At 45.6% G+C, this 20087-nt stretch overlaps 1 protein-coding gene across 1 annotated transcript in view; it reads right to left on the minus strand.

Moving 5' to 3' along the window:
- STAC (SH3 and cysteine rich domain) overlaps positions 1-20087 on the minus strand; it is a 146533-nt gene that overhangs the window by 74217 nt on the left and 52229 nt on the right. Inside the window, exon 2 of the mRNA XM_044252731.1 lies at positions 13410-13689. Coding sequence (XP_044108666.1) covers positions 13410-13689 — 280 coding nt within the window. The remainder of the gene's footprint in view (positions 1-13409; positions 13690-20087) is intronic.

A 20087-nucleotide genomic window follows, 5' to 3' on the forward strand; every position in this document is an offset into this window, starting at 1 on the left:
CTTGCCCAGCACTCTCCAAACCTCAGTCCTGAATAGCTGGGTTACAATGCACAGGTCTATCTCTCTCTCTCTCTCTCTCTCTCTCTCTCTCTCTCACACACACACACACACACACACACACACACACATTGCTTGATGCTTTGAGCACCAGACACATACAAGGACCTGCCCTATATTCTACCAGCCTCATTCTGTTATTTTATGATGCGGTATCTACGGTGGTGGGAGAACCAACGGGGCCATTCTAAAGTAGGTCAGTGGAACATTCTCCAATAAGGCAGCTGAATGGAAGTGTGGGAGACACATTTTCCAACGGGTCTGCATCTCCCAGGTTTACAACTGGAGATGGCTTATTCCTGTGGTTTCCCAGCCTCCAAACACAGACGTAATAATGGGTCCAAAGGCAGGTGATCTCTACTTGTGTCTGTCAGGACTTGGTCTGCACCTCAAGCAGGGAGGCACGAATCAGCAGCATCAGTCAAGAAAAGGTTTTGCAGCTTCAAGTTTAGATAACTCTCCGAGCATAGCCAGGATTCACAGCAGCTCCCACTTTCTGACTGCTCAAACTCTGTCTTGGGTGATTCCTCCTCCTTTCCTTCTGCCCTAGGCACCTTTTTTATTTCTTAGTGGATGGGCCAAGGAGAAAATGTGTGAAGCACAGTAGGTCTTGGGGGAACATGGAAACACACATATTCAAAATATATTTGCTATACCTAGCTGGTGATCCATAGGAAGGACTACAAATTGAACAAAAGGCCACCTAAAATGATCACTCTCCCTTCTCTGGTGGGTTATCTACGCAGGGAAAATACTGTCTTGTGTTGCCCTTCTTTCTGCTAAGTTATGATCTTAAAAGATTCCTAAAATAAAAATCTCTTCTTTGGGGCACAGAAAACATTATTCTTCTAGGAGATCATTGCTATGCCATGATTCAAGAAATCACCAAAGTGGGGCGCCTGGGTGGTTCAGTGGGTTAAAGCCTCTGCCTTCAGCTCAGGTCATGATCCCAGGATCCTGGGATCAAGCCCCACATCGGGCTCTCTGCTCAGCGGGGAGCCTGCTTCCTCCTCTCTCTCTGCCTGCCTTTCTGCATACTTGTAATCTCTGTCTGTCAAATAAATAAATAAAATCTTAAAAAAAAAAAGAAATCACCAAATGTTTTCAGACATCATGATCTATAATTTAAGAGGGACAGTCTCTGTCCTTTGGCTGACTTTTCTCCCAAACTGTAACATATAAGACTTTGGTTCATTACTAGTAAGGTAAACAATTCTCAGGAATAACATCTCACATTTTCTCTGTAACACTGATTAAACAGTGGCAGTGTCTGGCACTTGAGAACTTTTTATTTTCTGGAGACGTTTATGCATATAAAGATTATCCCTTCACCACTTGGTTCCTTTCTTATTCTTCCTAGTTGTGAGATGTTTAAGGATGGGATAGAGGAGGGAGGCAGTGTCCATGTCTTCCTAATACCAACTTATGTGTACAACATGAAAAACAGATTTAGGAACATCTGTGTAAGTGTGGCCAATATCATACTCATGTCTAGACAAACCAGACTCTGACAGTTCCTCTGGCTTCCTGACTTCCCCAAACTGGTCCCCAAATGGAGTTGAAATATTCTCCCAGCAGTGACCCGGCTACAAGGCATCCCAGTTGGGTCCCCTGGAAGGGAGTCGGGGAGAGGGCCTTGGAAGGCTACTGACAGCATCATGAGGCCTGTTAAACCCACCCTGTCCACTGAATGTTAGTGTCTGTCACTGAAGTAGGTCCAGGGCACCTTCAGCTGAAAGTGGCAGGGGTTCCCTCTCAATTTCTCCAGTTTCTAGATAACGCTGACCCCTTTCCTTTGTTACTTCCCAGACTCTTGACTTAAATAAATGAAGATGTGAGATATCAGCTCAGGGCCTGGCACACAGCTGGTGCTCAATGTCTAATGGATACATGGTTATTGAGATTATCTGTAGTTCTACCTTCTTACTTCTGAATATTTTGCATTGTGTATAACTAAAGTGATCCTACCCATAATTCTGATACCGTTATTTCTGATTGGCTGAGGATTCGTTTATCTGTTCATTCACTCGTTTAATAAATTTGCACTGAGCAACCCCTACAGGATGGGTGTCAGGCTTGGTGCTGAGGATACTGCAGAGAATACCCACACCACAGCGTCCACCCTCTGGAAGTTATGCGGTCTCACTTGCCCTTTGTCCATGAATGTGACCACGTCTCATAACCTGCCTCCTTTCCACAATGACTTAGGGGAAGACATCTTTTGGAGGATTATACTATATTAAACAAAAGACAATTATAGACAGCATTTGCTTTGGGTTGACAACAAAATACAAGAGAGCTGATATTATGATAAAGGAATCAAGAGAAGAAATGAAATGAAATAACAAAACAAAACCCCAGAAGAATAGTGTGGGGAATATAGGGAAGCAAGAGATAAAATTTCACCATCAAAGTCCTTAGGAGAGATGGTGCCAGACAGAAGTGACCCTACAGATGATCTAATTACTGTCATAAAGCAGCAATTACCAGATTTTTGGACTTCCTAAACTAAGAGGAAAGGGGAGAGTGTGCCACTAGCTTCAAAGGAAGCAGAATGGGCAGGGAGACAGAGCTACAGGGCATGGCTGAGGGACATTTTATAGAAACTGCAAGAAGCTCTCAGTGGCTCACCAGTCTGCCCCAGGCTGCAAGAGATTCATTAGCTAAGTAAGTGGGGCCCCTGGAAATTCACTCCGATATGCCTTTGGTGCCAAAAATATACACTGAACAACTGAGAAACAAAACAAAAACAAGAGCTGAAGAATAGAGATGTTATGCAACAATTGAACAAGTGGTAAATACAGAAATCAGAACTAGAAATGTCTAAATAGATGTATAAATCTTATAAAATGCTTATCTATTTTAGTATTTATTCTCAATAGTATGACTTGTGAAACATTATGAGAATGGCAAAAGTCTGAATTGACAAGAGTGACATACTGGGTTAAGGTTAAAAGTTCGGTATTTTATGAGGTGCCTGGGTGATGCAGTCGGTTAGGTGTCCAATTCTTGCTTTCAGTTCAGGTTGTGATCTTGGGGTTGTGAAATCAAGCCCTACATTGGGCCCCATGCTCAGCATGGAATCTGCTTGGGTTTCTCTCTCCCTCTCCCTCTGCTCCTTCCCCTCATGCTCTTTCTTTCACTAAAATAAATAAGTAAATCTTTAAAAAAAAGTTTGGTAAGTTATCTGAAATAACAGAGAAGTCTATACAAGATTTATTTTGACTTTTTAATAACTTGAGAAATGTAGAATAAAGAGTGTTTACTCAAAGGTAATCAGAAGGAGGAGTGTATTATACATGTTCCAAAAAACACAGGAGATCGTACAAGGAAGGAACACACAAACCACACATGACTAACACTCACACAAGGAGACACACAGACACACACATGAAATGGAAGGAAGCAGAAAACACAAAATAGAAACTACAGAGGCATAGTTTCTAGTTTTCTTCCTTTAAGATGGAAAGGCAAGTATTTCACTCATAACAATGAATGTGAACCCATAAATCTCTGTTATTTAAGAATACAACTTCAGGTTGGGGAGAAAAGAAATCTAAAATCCAATTATGTTTATTTGCAAGCAGCACTTAGACAAATAATCAAAAATGTTTAAAATCGAAAGCAGATAAAGGAAAATATAAAACAAAAACAAAAACAAAACTGGTGGAAGTATTACTACTAACAGTGGGAGCTCAGGACACGACTGTTAAACAGAATGGGATGGCACTGTGTTTGTATCTGGATATAACTCAAAATGAAGAAGATACCCCTGTTATGACCCTTTGTGTACTGAGTAACTTTGTGTTAAAATACGCAACACAAAGGGAAATGAAGAGGAAGATCACATAAGAGGAAATAGGGCTTCTGTGTCAAGCTTCTTTTTGGGCAGGCTGAAGACTTAATATACCTGGACATAACTTTCAAGAGGGATTAGGAATTTTCCATGTACTTCCCCTATTTTTTAAAAAGATTTTATTTATTTATTTGAGAGAGAGAAAGAGAACATGAGAGAGAAGGGGCAGAGTGAGGGAGAAGGAGAAGCAGACTCCCCACTGAGCAGAGAGCTGGACGGACGTGAGGTTCTATCCAAGGATACTAGGATCATGACCTGAGATGAAGTCAGATGCTTAACTGACTGAGCCACCTGGACACCTCTCCTATTTTGTTTTTATTTGGCTTCTATTTCTGTTGTTGGTATTTGAGGGCAGACTGGTCTTTTTCCCACCCACAAACTACTATTTTCTAAATACTCAGTGTGTACAGGTGTGTGCTAGCTGTCATAAAAATGGGCACATAAATGAGACCTGATCATGTCTTCAGGTTGCTTACCAATGTCTAGTCTGTTTGAGGAATGATATGCAAGTTCAGAGAAACGATGGTCACCAAAGAACTCGAGGAAGCACTGTAACTGGGTCTTGATAGCTTTGGGACCAGAATCGATGGAGAGAAGCAGGAAAGAAGGGCATTCGGATGTTCCTCAAGGAATGGCAAAATGCCCGCACACTACAAATGGGCTCCAAAAACACATTAGGACCTTCCCCAGGGAGTAGATGTTTGAGGGAGGGTGGTGGGAAATATGGTCATATCCTCTCCACCTCCCTCCTCTGTCCTATCTTCTTTCTGGTAAAGGATCTTTACCTTTCCAAGGCAAAGATGTGAAGGTCCCATGTGATACCCCAGAGCCTAACATTGGTCCCTACACCCTAGTTGCTTCCACTTCTGTGTGAGACTCCAAGAAACCTCCATTCTTGGAGCCCACCAGCATCCATTTCTGCTCAGTGTTTCCTGGAAGGAATGTGGATTACTTTCTCACATAAGTAATTTCCAGTGAGATATTTCATAAAATCCTTAGCATGTGGTGGCAAGCATCACATTTTAGGAGCCAACAGAAGATGCTACCTTTAAAGTGTTTTGTACCCCTTTCCTTGAAAGGCGCTGGGTACAATGTTCTCTGAGGACACTGGACCTGAATTGAAGTCTTAATAACTTTTTAATGAATTTGCCTTTGCGGGCATTGAAAAGGCTTTCTGAATTACATACTCTGAAGAAATACAAGCCAAAAACTGTTCAACAGCAGCCAAGTGGAATTAGGGAAAAGGAGATGTTGGGAGAGAGAACTCTGTAGTTATAATCCATTTGCTCCACTGCCTGTTCTCCACTGATAACACTTGGCAGTTTTCAGAAGAGCTGAACCACAAAATGCTCATGTGTGCTATCAGTATCCAAAGGGAACACAGGATACAGCATTTTCCAAACATATACGTTAATGTGGAACCCCCACCTCTCCAAATCTGTGGAGCTTCTGGGATCATCTTTAAAAGCTCTCCCTTTTAGTGTCTTCCATCACCTGGCACTTGGGATCCTGAGCGAGTTTTAATCTGCTTCTGAATATGATCTCTTCAGCTGTTTGAGGACACTGACCGTATTCCCCAAAGTCTTCTTCAAGCCAAACATTGCCATGTCCGGCAAGCATTCCTCGTCTGGAAGGGTCACCATTTCCTTACCCTGCCTGTGTGCTAGTGTTACTGACTTTCTGTTGCTAGAGTCAATAGGATTCCCTCAAGAGGGCCAGAGGAGCAAAGAATACAGAAAAACTACCTCTTTTGGACTGGGCATTATATTAGCATTCTGTCCTCTACAGAAAAGTAGCAGTTAAGTTTGTGCTACTTGGAAGTGAAGACACCAGAGGTGAACAATCCTTTCCGACAAAGCACTGAGGTCTGGGTACTGCACTTTAACATGGATACATACCATGACCCAACGGAAAGGATCTATTTAAAACTTAAGAAAAAGATTCTAGAGAGCACTGGTGTTTTCTTATCTATTGGTTGTACAGCTTCTAAAACAATTGTCTGGTTAAGTGATTGATGGCACCTCAGAGTTTTAATTCTATTCTGAGAACACACAGATTTGACATTTGCTTTTCAATATTCCCTTTGATTTCTGTTTGGTCTTTCCCATCAAGAGACACTTCATTGCTGAGCAAACACTGCCTTGTCTTTTTAGTTTTATGTACCTATGTATGTGTGTGTCTACAATTTTTTTTTCCATTTAAGATTTGGTTAAAGTTTTATGGCTTTTCCGAGCAATCAGATGAGGTCAGAAAACAGTTAAACTAATGGTCAAACGAGAGCATAGCAGAAGGCTCCTGGACTGAGGGTAATGTAATATTTCCTCTTCTAATAATGTTACCATATTACCTTTCATTATGATGGGGTAGCATGATGTTATTGGTACAACAATGCCAAGGTCCATCTGTATTTTATATTCACTCATAATGGAGGATGTTTTGATGCTGCATCTACATGTAAAGATATGGGGATACTGCTGGTGCCTTGCCCACATCTGGTTTATCATGCTGATGTTGTGATGATGGACTGCTATTGGCCTGCAGGTGCTCTTTTTTCAGAGAATAAATTGTTCTAAAGACTGAATGACAGGAGATACAGGTTGGGCACCCTCATCCCAGGGTGGGAATACCAGGTAAGAACAACCTGTGTCCTAGAGCTTGCCATGGGTGGCATCAATCTGAGCCAACTCCAACCGAGGGCACATCCTTGCTTGGCTCCTTCCCCTGCCTCTTCTGCTGAGAGCAGCAGAATCTGAATCCTCCTCTCCCAAGGGCACACCCCCCCCCCAATAAACCACTTTCACAAGGATCTCTATCTCAGGCTCTGTTTTAGGGATGCTGACCTAAATCAAAGTCATTATTGTTTTCCTCCGTGGTTGCCACATGGGCAGTTTGAAAGCAAATGATCCTTTGTGCAGTGACTATGAGCATGTTTAGAAATATGAGCCCATTTAATATGCTGTCTTCTAAGTGGATGCCAACTAAGAACATGTAGTTAATGTAAAAATCATTAAGGAAACAAGGTATCTGACAGTAATGGAAGAACAAAGTCCTTTGGAAAATCCTCCTTAATTGATGGAGTAGATTCATACATTGAGTCAGTTATGTTAATAGTGCTTGTTCAGGTCTCTGCAATTTTAAGGAGCGGCAGATGACCACAAACAATTGCAATGCTTTCCTGAAATGAGGCTGCCACAGATGGAATACATTTGAGTTGATGTACAATGAAGGTGAGTCCCCACCCCTGACAGCCCCAATCAAGACAGCCCCAAGGCCCAGGGATTGGAAGAGTGGATCTGCTTGGTGGAGAAAGGACGTTCAAACCAAGAGGATTCTCCTAGCCGAAGACTGGGTCTTCGGTTCTCTTGACTCAAGGGCTGGAAATTCCAGCACTGGGTGTTGGAGGCCACGGCACGGCTGGAGTCGAGGACCAAACCAGGCCCTGACTTGTGTCTCCTTCAAAGTCCGGACACCTTGACAAGGTTAAGGATGGGAAAGCTGAGTGCACTGAGAAAGGGTCTGTGCTATGTGTCGTGCACTTGCCTACGTGACTTCCCACACACTCTCCCTTTAGTAGGGAACAATGTGGCCAGAGTCCTGAGTTCTTAGTTAATCCTTGTTGTTCTGTACCGCCCATGATCCACTCCCTGGTTGATTGTCTTGTTAATGGCTTTAGCTGAAACTACCTGGCATCACGAGGTTTGCTTGTAGTTAATGTAAACTTGTTAAAGGAACTTGCGGTCATCTGACTAGGTACTGATGTAATGCTTCTCCTATTCTGGTTTGCCTTATAAACGCTTGTAAGACGTGGAATAAATTTGGCACCGTTGGACATCATCTTCAGTGTCCCTCCTGCCCCCATCTCTTTGTCTCTTAACTTTTTTTAATCATCCTCTTAGCCCCCACGGTTACCCCGGTCGATTTGTCGCACTGGCTGTGACAACTGGGGCTGAGGGACACATAGCTGCCTATTTCTCTCATGTCTCCACAAATGGTTGGGATGACCATCTTTGGCTTGCACAGCTGACCAAGTTTTCTGGAAGGGGACAGTCTGAGGAAGTGATCATAAAGGATGGCCATGTCCTGGAAGCAAGATTGGACTTGAAGAAGAGCCTGCCACAGTGTCTGCTCAACCCAAGGGCCTGGGGGCCACATCGGTGGGGGGAGGTGCAAATCCAAGGGCAAGGGTGAAGCTGGCAATAGGTAATGAGTTATAGAGTGTGAGAGCTGAGAAAATTAGAAACATAGAAACAGGGAATGAGGCTGGGGTCCTGGTCTACTTTTCTTGGTCACTTTCTTGTGGCAAATGTGTAGCCTTTCCAGCTTTAGGGCACAGGCAGTCAGGTGAGGAACAAATGTGAGGCCCTGTCCACCCAACGCTTAGTGTCCATTTTACCTCAGAAATCCTAGACAGTGAGAAAGTCAGATTCCTTTTATTTTTAAACAAACATCCATCAGCTAGGAACCTCACACTTGACTTTTGACTTTTCTTGGCCATCATTGTATAACCTTTGGTTCTCAGTTAAAAAGGAAAACAAAAACTGCTCTAACAGATTTTCTGAAATGTCACTCTCAGGAGATAGTTGCAGGTGGCTTTTCCCTGGAATTCAGGATATGGAGATGAGATGGGGCTTGAAGGAAGCGAATCTGCAGGTAGTATGTGTGGAGACAGGAGGTTAAATTTGAAGAGCAAGGAAAGGGAAGGGGGGCAGATCACCTGTACTCTGGGATCACTGACCATGGTACCCAACACCTCCTTTCGGGAATTTAGAACATTTGCCAGTCTCTGCTTCACATTGTGGCTTGCTCTCTTCACCTCCTTCCTTCGCCACCTCACCTCACCTCACCTCACAGAGAGTCCTTCACTAATTCTCCTTCCTCTTCCCTAGAAGGAAACTGCTTGCTTTCCTTCACTTTCATCTTTGAAAACAACAGAATGCCTGGCAGACCTCTTTTTTCCCTCTGTATTTTAAAAAATAAAATGGTAGCTACGATATCAATTTAATTCTAATAAGGGAAAAATATAGTAAAGTTCTCTTTAGCACAGGGCATTTTATTTTATTTTTTTTCCAAAATGGAGTCTTTCAAAATTGGGCTGTACTTGAGAAGCTCCTAAAATCCCCCCTGAGGTTAATGATTGTGATATTCCTCAGAGGCAAACTCATTTCCATTACTCATTTAAAAAGCACACGTTCCTTTGTCTTATCACACTCATCACACTGAGAATTAAAGTAGAGACACATCGTTACCTGTTGAAGGATTACGAATAGCACTGCCTTGAAAGGCCTGCTGGGAATTTATAGGGAACTGAAAGTGATGCAGTAGCCTTGGAAGACAGCTAAGCAGACAGGAAACCAAGCCTGGAGGCCAAGCAGCCTCCGTATCCTGAGCGCAGGACATGAGACCCCCTTCCCGCCAGGCTCACAGTCAGACCCGAGGCGTTACTTCCAGATGGGAAAGGGAAGCGGAAGGGTGGGACAGCCCCAAGACTTGGTGCCATCCACCCACCAAAAAGGTTCAATGATGCAGAGGTCACCTTCGGTACTATGGTAGGTTAGATTCTTGACCCCATCTTTGCCCCCGGCCCGCACTTGTGTCTTTTGCCAGGTGGCTTTGCAGTCCCTGGAGAGAGTGCGTTTCTCCACCGTTTGACGTGGGCTGGGCCCACACCCTGGAGGAATGTCACCAGATGGGATGGCCTGCCTCCTCCAGGAAGCTGAGGCCTTAAGCAGCTCTATGTGCTTCCCCTTGTCCTTGCTGTGGGAAGAACACACCCCGGCTGGCCCACTTGTCAGAGGAAAGGGTAAGAGACGAGCAGGAGAACATGCAAGAGAAGCCCAACCTCAGTGGTTCCAAAGAAGCCCAAGGAAGAGTCCAAGAAAGCTGCGGCTCAAGAGCACTCGTTACTCAGCAAAACTGAAGAACCGTGGAGCTACACAAACGCGGCTCTGAAATGAGGTTTGGTCACAGGAAGGACGTGAATGACAATGACTGGGAAGTGAGAGTGTGAGTAGAATACGGTTTTCTGAAGATGATGACGAAGACACTCCTTGTGTCCATGATCGCCAGAGAGGCAGACATTGCTCCCCTGTTTGAACATCCCACCCTTAACTGGGCCTTGGCCAAGAGTAAAGGGGACAGCAGAATCCCGCCTTCCTGGTCATACTGGAAATCACTGATACGTCCAAGTTCAGTGATGAGAGACGTTGGCTTCTTTGGGAAGCACGAACATTTTGAAGATTATCAGATAATTAAGTAAGAAAAGACCTTCAGATGACCTCTGCCTGACAGAAGTTAAACCACGCATTATTCACAGGTCAAGTGCATGGGTTAAATGGTTACATTCCCACTGAAGTTTGCCTTTTACTCTACCCCTTGTTTCCAATCCTTCCTTCTAAAGTCACATTGCATGAGTCTCTTGACTTTAAACATGGTACTTTCAAACACAGCTGCACATCCTCAATCTTTTACACACCAAACTCCCAGAGTTTCCTCACGATTTTATTTTGATACACCACTCACCACTCTGATCACTCTCTTCCAAACACCCACCTGCTTGTCCATATTCCTCATAAAATATGAAATGCAGAATGATAGACAATCCTTGATATGTCCCTAAAACATTGCCACATACATGAGGGACTAATTACTTCTTGTTAGCTGGACATTATTTAGTTCAATTATTTATGCCTATTAAGTTTAAGTTTTTCTGTAAAACTAATTTGGTCTATCCTCTGAGTATGTTTCTCTGCTTCAGGACAGCAATGACTATTTTCTCCTCTAATAATGATAATGATAATACCAACTCCGATGGGCCCCCTTTACTAAGAGCCTTCTGATGCCTGGTACTTTCCCTCTGCCAGTTCACTAGACCATTCAAACCCCCTGAGGGTGTTATTATTTTCTCCACATAAAATGAGGACACAGGCTCAGAGAAAGTGAGTTACTGGCACTCGGTCACACAGCTGCATGGGGTTCAAATCCAGCCTGATTCCATGCACCTGATACTTTCTCCTATCCTCACTCTCTTTCATCATTTTATCTGGAAAGCAAAAGGCTAATGATGCCATGGTAATAGCCACAAGCAAAACATGGGTCAGCACTGTCTGCACGTTGTGCACTGAACAGAAAGGTGCCTCTTTGCCTACGCTGAATGAAAATACCTCTTACCACGTCACATGACAGAGCCATCAGCTGTGCGACAATCATGTGATTAGTACCAAAGCCAGGATGGAGAGGACCAGTGAGATGGCTGTGTGAGAGAGATGCAACCTGTCATTATAACTTTGTATGAACACAGAAGGAGCCACAAGCCAAGGTGGGGGGCGTCTATAGAAGCTGGAGGATGAAAGAACATACATTCTCCCCTAGAGCCTCCAGAAAGGAATGGAGCTCCTGAAGCCCTGATTTTAGCCCAGTGAGACCCACCGTGGACTTTCAACATCCAGAATTATAAGATAATGCATCTGTGTTGTTTTAACCCACTAAGTTTGTGATATTCTCTCACAGTAGCAAAAAGCCCCTAATATACCAGAGGCGTGTGTGCTGGCTGCTGATGACTCACAGCTACCCTCCTTCTCCAGAAAATTGCCTTCAGCAGAACATGAGCCACTTGGCCCAGGCCATCGTGGGAGGAGGAGGGAGGCCCACTGAAAGCAGGCTACAAAAGGCTTGTCTCAAGGAAGGACCAGCTGTGCAACCCATGCAGAGCTCCCTCCAGAGCTGGCTGAAGTGGGACCCTACTAAAGGCCACTTTCTTATTCAGCCCCCTCAACTGATCACAGTGCACCTAACTCCCCTCTCAAGTTCTGCTTCTAGGGAATCTGGCCCGAGACAACAGTTAGCCTCGGAAGAGATGCCAGGCTATAGGAAGCTGGTCCTGGTGGGGAAGGGGTGGGGCTGGGAGGTGTGTGTCAGGGTAGAAGAGCTGGAACATGAGACTTCAGGGCTTATTGGCTTTTGCCTGGGTCCTCACTGGGCCCTGGGGCCAACTTGATCATAAAAGTGTCCTTCCCTACTCCCTTCTCAGAAAAGGGAGTTGGGGGAAATTGGAAGGGGAGGTGAACCATGAGAGACTATGGACTCTGAAAAACAATCTGAGAGTTTTGAAGGGGCGGGGGGGGGTGGGAGGTTGGGGTACCAGGTGGTGGGTATTATAGAGGGCACGGCTTGCATGGGGCACTGGGTGTGGTGTAAAAATAATGAATACTGTTATGCTGAAAATAAATAAAAAATAAATTAAAAAAAAAAGTGTCCTTCCCTAAAGCATTCATGTCAAAACCCAACCCTGCGGCATCTGGGCTGCAAGGGGGTGGGGAAGGCCTCAGGGTGCTTCCAGGTGCTCCAGGAGTTCGATTGGCTACACATCTGATGGGTCAGCACCATCTGGGAAAGACAGTCCACATCTGGATCTGGATCAGCCCTGCATTTTTCATTTTTCGGCCTCATTTCCGTTTGTGATGTCCTTTAACTTCTCCTACTGGGGGTGGGGTGTGGGTTGGGTAACACCCTCACTGCGCCCTGATAGCACACACAGGCCTCTCTGTGTTCTGTGGCCACTAGTCAATTACCAGGATTGACAGCTGCTCTTGAAACAACTGGTTTAACCTCACTCTGAGTTCCGCCCCACCCCCCAACCCCAAACTGCCTTTATGATTTCCTCCATCTGTTTGGTCACTGGGTTCCTGACATAGGAGAGGCAGAAGAGTAGGAACGGTAGCATTTTGTGCATGTGGCTTTGAACGGCCTACCTCTTCCTTGTGGCTGGGACATGTCATGGATCATTTGCTTCATCTGGGAACAATCTCTAAAACTTTCAGGCTGCCCCCATTTCTCTGAGGTACTGTGAGTGAGTCTGTGCCAGGTCCAGACTTGTATGGAATGGTGGCTCAATCACCTTTCCTGCCTGGTTCAGTGCCTCCCCCGCAGAATCATCCCTCCCACACCTGCCCCTTCCCCTGTAATGCACCCAGCTACAGACTCCCTGCCCAGGCTGCCCCAGACAGACAGCGCCACATGCCCCGTGGTGGATTCTGGGATAGTGTCCCTCAGGTCCCCCTGATGTATCGAAGCATTCCGTGCCCACCTGCCCAGCATCCTGGTTGCCTCCCACTGATTTTCTCTCTGCCTACTGCCCCTGGCTGAAAAGAGCTGCTTTGTCCAGATTATGTCCCCTCCCCAGGGGCTGCCCAGCCACAGTGAGAGGTGATACAGTGGTATAAAGTCCCAGACCACTAGCCTCAGTGCAGTTGACTGTCCAGGGCTCCCTGGGGGAATGGCTGAAGTTCCAACTGTATTACCATCCAACTTCTCCCTCTGCCCAGTCCTACTTCCCTTCCCTGTGCACAACTATTGTTCTCCAGAACATTCCCAAACAACCTGCTCTCATGTACATCTCTGAGGCTCAGAATATGTCCCGGGGCCTGGACTCAGGCTATACCACTCTCACTTGCCTTCCAGGGGGGCAGGGACCCTGGATGTGGGGGTGGGGAGGCCTTACCCACAATCATGTGGTTGCAGACGTCACAGAAAGTGGGCTTCTTGAAGATGTGCTCCTGAAAGGCGTGGGCCTTGCCACCAGCCCCTGGGTGCAGGCTGGCCCTGGTGGGGGTGGACGTCAGGCTTCCAGAGGCGGGGAGTGGGCTGGAGCTGGGGCTGACCTCAGCCAGCATGTCGGCCTGTAGCTTCACGTCGCTGTTGGTTCGCTGGAAGAAGTTGTCAGCACTTTTGCTCCGTAAACTCTTGGTCTTGAAAGAAAGTGATCGTTTTAGTTTCTGGAGCTGCAATGCAATGACAGAACACTCTCTTACGATCAGTCATGCAGACTCATGCTGTGGGGGTGAGGTCTGCTCCAGGTACTGCCCTCTTTCCGCTGATACCCTCCACCCCAAGGAGGTTCCCCGATGTTCCTGTGCCTAGGGGGTATCTGACAGCCCCTTCTCCACCCTGTGCTGAGCCAGACTGCCCAAAGAGGCTCCAAGGTGTTTCTGCTTCTGGCCCTGCTCCTCTTCCCTGCCTCCTTGAGGTCCTACCAATGTGCTATCAAAACGGCCCATGACACTAGACATTCGACACCATTTGCCTTCTGAATTGGAAGAACTGGAAATATGAAGCATACGACCTTCTGGGCTCAATGGCTGCATCTGCCAGGCCAGGGCCTCTGCTGATCTTTCTCTCTGACTGTCACTTAGCAGCCACTTGTCCCTACACACGGCAAAGCAGAAGAGGCCACTGTCTGACTCGAATCCATCTGGCTCCACAGAATGGGAGCCAGAAACTCTCAAGCCTACTTGGTCTGAGGCACATGGATGAGTAATGTGTGTGTGTGTGTGTGTGTGTGTGTGTGTGTGTGTGTGTTCGTGGAGGACACACTGGACTTAGTCTGCTCTTCTCTTTACCTTGCCTCTTGTTGTCAGTCATGGCAAACTGGATCCTATTCTCCTTTGCCTTGGAACTTAGGGAGAATTAAAACATGGGCTTGGAAAACTAGTAAATACTGAAAGGCCCGGGTTTGGTCCAGCCTGCACTGCCAACCCAGCCTTCCTACTGGAGACAGAAGGATCTTTTGGAAATACGGATGTGAGCTGTTAAACCTGCTGTTTAAATTTTTCACAAGGTTTCCTTTGTTCTTAAATCTAAAGAAAAGCTCCTTGTCATGGGCTCCAGGGACTGGTGGCTTCTGGGTCCCCATGACACCTTGTAGCAAACTGTACTTTGCTCTGTCCATGCCAGCCACAGTGGTTCTTTGAAAGTCTGTGGTATTTACTATGCTTTCTCATTGCCCACCTTTTGTGCATACTTCTCCCTCTGCCCAGATAAAGGTATAAAGCACTTAGTAGCTTCATGACCTGCAAAAAGTCACTTTACCCTCAAAGTAGTTTCCTTTTGTAGCTGAATATCCAGGGGGACTCTGCCCATTGTCTAGAATTAATGTCTTTGACCCAAAGCTGCAGACAAAAAGGGGCCAAACAAACGAGTCTAAAAAAGGTCCCAATCGAGAGTAGTCGAACACCTCTCCAAGACACACAAGATGAGCTGATTTGGCCTTGTCAAGCCACATCACTTCTGCATCAACCCTCCAACCTGTTCCTCAGAAGATCAGGAAGCTGTGGTCTTTCATGCTTGGGGCAGACTGCAAAAATGCTACAATTTTCTTCCATTACCCTTCGCCATTCACCTTTGCATTGTGACTTCACAGCCCCACCCACCAAAGGTAGCATGTTTCTGCACTCCTTGGAGCTCGTGGGTTTAGGGTATTTGACAAAAAAAAAAAAAAAAAAAAAAAAGCCGGTTCCAATCTGGTTTAAGCCGGTTCCAAGCCTGCCCTCAACATGCCTTGTGTGCTCTATCCTCCCTCTTGGAAACTTGCCAAACTGCCAGAGGAACCAACCCAATGTTGGCCGAAAGATGATGGGAGACACACCCCCAGTCCAGTCACCTCCCTTTATGTGTGCGAGACCAGTGAAGCAGAGCCACCCTGTTTCCCTGCCGGAATGAAAGCATCCAGATGAGACCAGAAGAACTGTCAAGCAGAGTCCCATCCAAATTGTCAGCTCCCAGAACCATCAATTGAAGAGATGACTGGTGTTTGAAACCATTAAGTTGGGTATCTAATGTATGTACACAGCAATACATTGGTTCTTCTCACCTTCCTGCCATGGGCTGGGATTTTACTTCTTTGCCCACGTGAGGTTGGCTGTGGCTATATGAAGGCAGCACCCCACTTCAGGGAACTGGCTGGGGAGAAGGACTTGCAGGCCCTATAGAGGAGGTCCACTTAGCCAGCAATGAAGCATCATTAGCCCAGAAAGGGCTGGCCAAAGGAGCAACAACACCCTACATTAAAAGTCAGAAACAATGGGTCGGCCAAGAACCCTCTTTCCCTTTGCCCTACAGCCTAAACTCACCAGAGGCTCTGCAGACACTGAAGAAGGAAGAGAAGAGGAAGAAGAAGGAAGAGAAGGAGGTGCTCATGAGTTATTTTGGAGCTTTTGTCACTGTACCATAACCTAGCCTATCCTGATGGATATAGGGGAGCAGGGTCATGCGTCCTTAGGAGCCCTGCATTTATTATGAAAGGGACCCTCCATCTCCAGCAAAGCTAAGTGAGAGGGGGCATGAAACAGCACTCACTGAGATGGACCCACACCAGCATGAGGGCCAGAAAGCCAGAAAGGAGAACAGAACTTCCTCACTTCCTGTCCTTCAGGCTATCACCTGCGCTGGTGCTGGAGGCAGGGGAAGGTTTAAATAGATAAGACTAGAATTTTATTGTGGAAATATTTTAATAAAGTGACCAGGAAATTAAGGAATGTGCTAAGATTTTGTCGTGGGTTGTGCAACCCAGGGCGAGGGTGATTTATCTGAGCAAATATCATCGTATAGAGAAATGAAGTCCTGCGTATTGCTTGCCATGAAGTTTAGATGATTCAATAAACTGGCTCCCCTTGTCTCAGAAGCAGAACAAAAAAAAAGCACCTATCCTGATTTTAATAATAGCAGGTTCATCCCCAGGTGACCCTTGTTCATCTTCCCAACCATCCAGTGAAGGCACTGTTGTTTTTACTCCTGGAGAAATGGCTGAGGGAGGTTAAGGGACTTGCCCAAAGTCGCACAGCTCATGTGAGTCAAGCCCAGGGATCAGAATTAAATTGACTTTTCTTTAAGCCTACACTCTCCGCACTGACAGTGATTGACTGGTGATGGAAAGGGAACGGAGGAGATCTTGCCCCTCACCCCTGAGGGGGATAGAACTACTTTTGGTGGACAGTGAGAGTGGGAAAGGATGTACAGTGAGAAAGCAAATCTGATTTTTGGGGAGCTATTTCCCTTGTTTTACAGCCTTCAAATTTCTTAAAACTAAAAGAGCGTGCCTGTTTAACAAAGGGGAGCAGCAGATTCCCCTTTAAGGCTTCTCTCACACTCTATGGACCCTGTTGCTATGCCAGGAAGGTCATGGGGTGCTGTCTATGTACGTCCAGTCTGGTCTCCTTCCTGTGCTCATGTGCTTTATTTCTGACTTCAGAACTTTCCATATATGGTATTCAGTGTTCCCTGGAAGTTTAGCAAGATGCCAAGACACCTGTAGCATTTTCCTTGTCCTGTGGGATGTAGCTGGAACTGTTTCAGACTTTCAGAGCCTCCCCGCCTATAGAGCTGGAGAATTTGCCTTGGAAGCCATTATGACATTTCTTATTCAAGTGGATAGCTTAAAGGAAATGCCTACAAGTTAAACTAAGTCTGAGCAGTGAGCTCAAAGGAACACGTTTTCTCAAATTATTCCTCAAAGATGCCAGATGGGAACATATAAAATACAGAAATATAAGCAAACCTTGATAATAGCAGATGTCACAAAATGATTAGCTGTGGCAACACTGCCACAGCCCAGCTCCATTTTAAAATAATAATAATAATAATAATAATGATGATGATGATGATGATGGGAGAAGAAACATATGTTCTCAAGTATTTTGCCATGTGCTAGAAATTGCTCTATATATTTTAATGCATGTAATCATCCTAGTGATCTGATGAGTAAGAGATCAGTCACTCATTCAATAATTAACTCAATAAATATTTATTATGCCACGCTATGAGCCAGGCACTGGCCTTGGCTTTGAGGCTATAGCAGTGGAAAAAAGTAAAATCCTTCCCCTTAAGGTTTTAAGGTCTCGTGGGTAGAGATAGAAAGTAAATAAATAATCAAAGATGTATATAATATAAGTTTGGCTAAGGATAAGAGGAATGAAGAAAATAAAAGTGGAGCCAGGCTTTAAAAGGTGATGAGGAAGGGCACCTGGGGGACTCAGTGGGTGAAGCCTCTGACTTCAGCTCAGGTGATGATCCCAGGGTCCTGGGATCGAGCCCTGCATCGGGCTCTCTGCTCAGCAGGGAGCCTGCTTCCCTTTCTCTCTCTCTGCTTGCCTCTCTGCCTCCTTGTGATCTCTATCAAATAAATAAATAAAATCTTTAAAAAAAAAGGTGATGAGGAAGGCTTCTCTGACTGGTGACACTGGAGCAAGGACACATGAGAGGTGAGGGCATGAGCTACTTTGGAGAAGAGCATTCTGGGTAGTGGGGGAAACCACGGACAAAGGCCATGACAAGGGGTGGGTGTGTTTGAGGAATAGCAAGAGGTCAGTGTGTCTGGGGCAGAAGGTTGAGGGAAAAAAGGGGCAGAGAAGTCAAGTGTTAGCTTCATGCCAGGCCTTGCAGACCATGGCAAGGGCCTCAGAATTTATCCTAAGGGTGATGGTTTTGAGTAAAGAATTTTAAAAGGATTCCTTTGGCTTCTCTGTGGAAAACAGATTAGAGGAGGGCAAGATGGAAGCCCAGAGACCAGTTGGAGACTCTTGCAATTATCCCAGAGAGAATTCATTTTGTCTTGGCCTACTGTAGTTAGGATGCAACATGGTTGAATATGGGGTACAGTTTGAAGGTAGAACAGAATGGGCTTGTTGAGGGACTGGATATGGAATATGAAGGAAAGAGGGGACTCACGAATGGTTTCAAGGTTTTGGGCTTGAGGCAGTGGGTAGACAGAGGGTCCATTTACTCAAAGGAAGAGTCCTGGAGAAGAAGAGAGTTGGTATGGGGAAGTGGGGTGGGATGAAGGGTTGGGTTGGAGAAAGTAAGTTTGAAATGCTTATGTGGAATTCATGTGGAGCTGGATATATGACCTTGGAATTCAGGCGAGAGGTCCAAGCTAGGTAAATACAGGTGAGAGTCATGAAGGCACAGGTGGTACTTACAGCCATGAGGCTTGATGAGATCACTATGTAGTTAATGTGGACACTGAAGAGAAGTGCTTTGAGGATGGAGACCTGAAGGTCAAGGAAATTAAGGAAATATTTCGAGCCAAGACAATCAAGGAAAAACAAAGGAATCTGAGGAGAGACTGGTGAGGAAGGAGTGAAATCTCTGGGAATAAAATGATTCAAGAAAGAAGGAAGAACCCACATCATCCAATGAAGCTTATACATCACGTAATGTGAGGGTTAGGGAGAATGTCTTTGGAGGATCTTTTGTTTCTTAGTTTGTTTGTTTATTTGAGAGAGAGTATACACGCCCATGTGAGCGGGGAGGAGGGACACTTACCAAGGGGGAGGGGCAGTCAGAGGGAAAGAATCTCAAGCAGACTCCATGCTGAGCAAAGAGCCTGATGTGGGGCTCAGTCTCACCTCCCTGAGATCACGACCTGAGCCAAAACCGAGAGTTGGACATTTAACTGACTGAGCCATCCAGGTGCACCAAAGGGGGGTTATTTAATGGTAGCAGATGTAGTGATGTGGTAGGGGTGAAGACCTAGCTGATAATTTCAAGAAAAAATGGCGGTGGTGAGCACAAGCCGTTCTGCTCTAGAAGGGGGTAGTTACAGGGGAAGGGGATGCAGTATGAAGGGTGGGTTTGGTTTTATTTAAATTTGGGAGATTATTTCAGCATGTTATTAATCTGACGCTGCAGAAGAGAGTGGGAAAATGCTGGATTGATGTCCTCGAGTAGATGGGAGGAGGTGAGACCCAGTTCACTGGAGGAACAGTTAAGTTTGGACTGGAATGAGGTGGTTGATCCGTATGGAGAGAGAAAGGCAGACAAACTGGTGAAGTTGGTGCTAGTCGGATGTGCTTCTTCTCTTTTGATTGCTGCTTCTTTCTCAGTGAAAACAGAAGCAAATCTATCTCCTGAGTGAGGGGAAAAGGGAAAGAGTTGGAAGCTGGAGGTGAGAAGATGGAGAAGAGCTGTTTCAGTGCATTTATTAGCACAGTGGAAGGGTGCGGGTGGTACAGAGGGCCTGTTTTAGGTTATCACCTCATTTTATAGAGGAGACAATTGAAATCCCAATTTAAATAGCTGGTTAAGTTGCAGAATGAAGATCCACATCCAGGCTTAACTCCAAATCCTTTTATGCCAATCAGACTTTCTTAAGGTTTCCTACATTGGGACCCCTGGGTGGCTCAGGCGATTAAGTGTCTGCCTTCAGCTCAGGTCATGACCTTGGGGTCCTGGGATGGAACCCCACATCGGACTCCCCACTGAGCTTCTCCATCTGCCTGCTGCTCCCTGGCTTGTGCACTCTTGTGTTCGTTCTCTGACAAATAAATAAAATCTTTAAAAAAACAAAACAAAACAAAACACAAGGTTTCCTACCTTTGGCTTCCTCTTAGGGAAAGCCCTCTGT

Source organism: Neovison vison, chromosome 6 (assembly GCF_020171115.1).
Source record: "Neovison vison isolate M4711 chromosome 6, ASM_NN_V1, whole genome shotgun sequence".
In the NCBI taxonomy this organism is placed as follows: Eukaryota; Metazoa; Chordata; class Mammalia; order Carnivora; family Mustelidae; genus Neogale; species Neogale vison.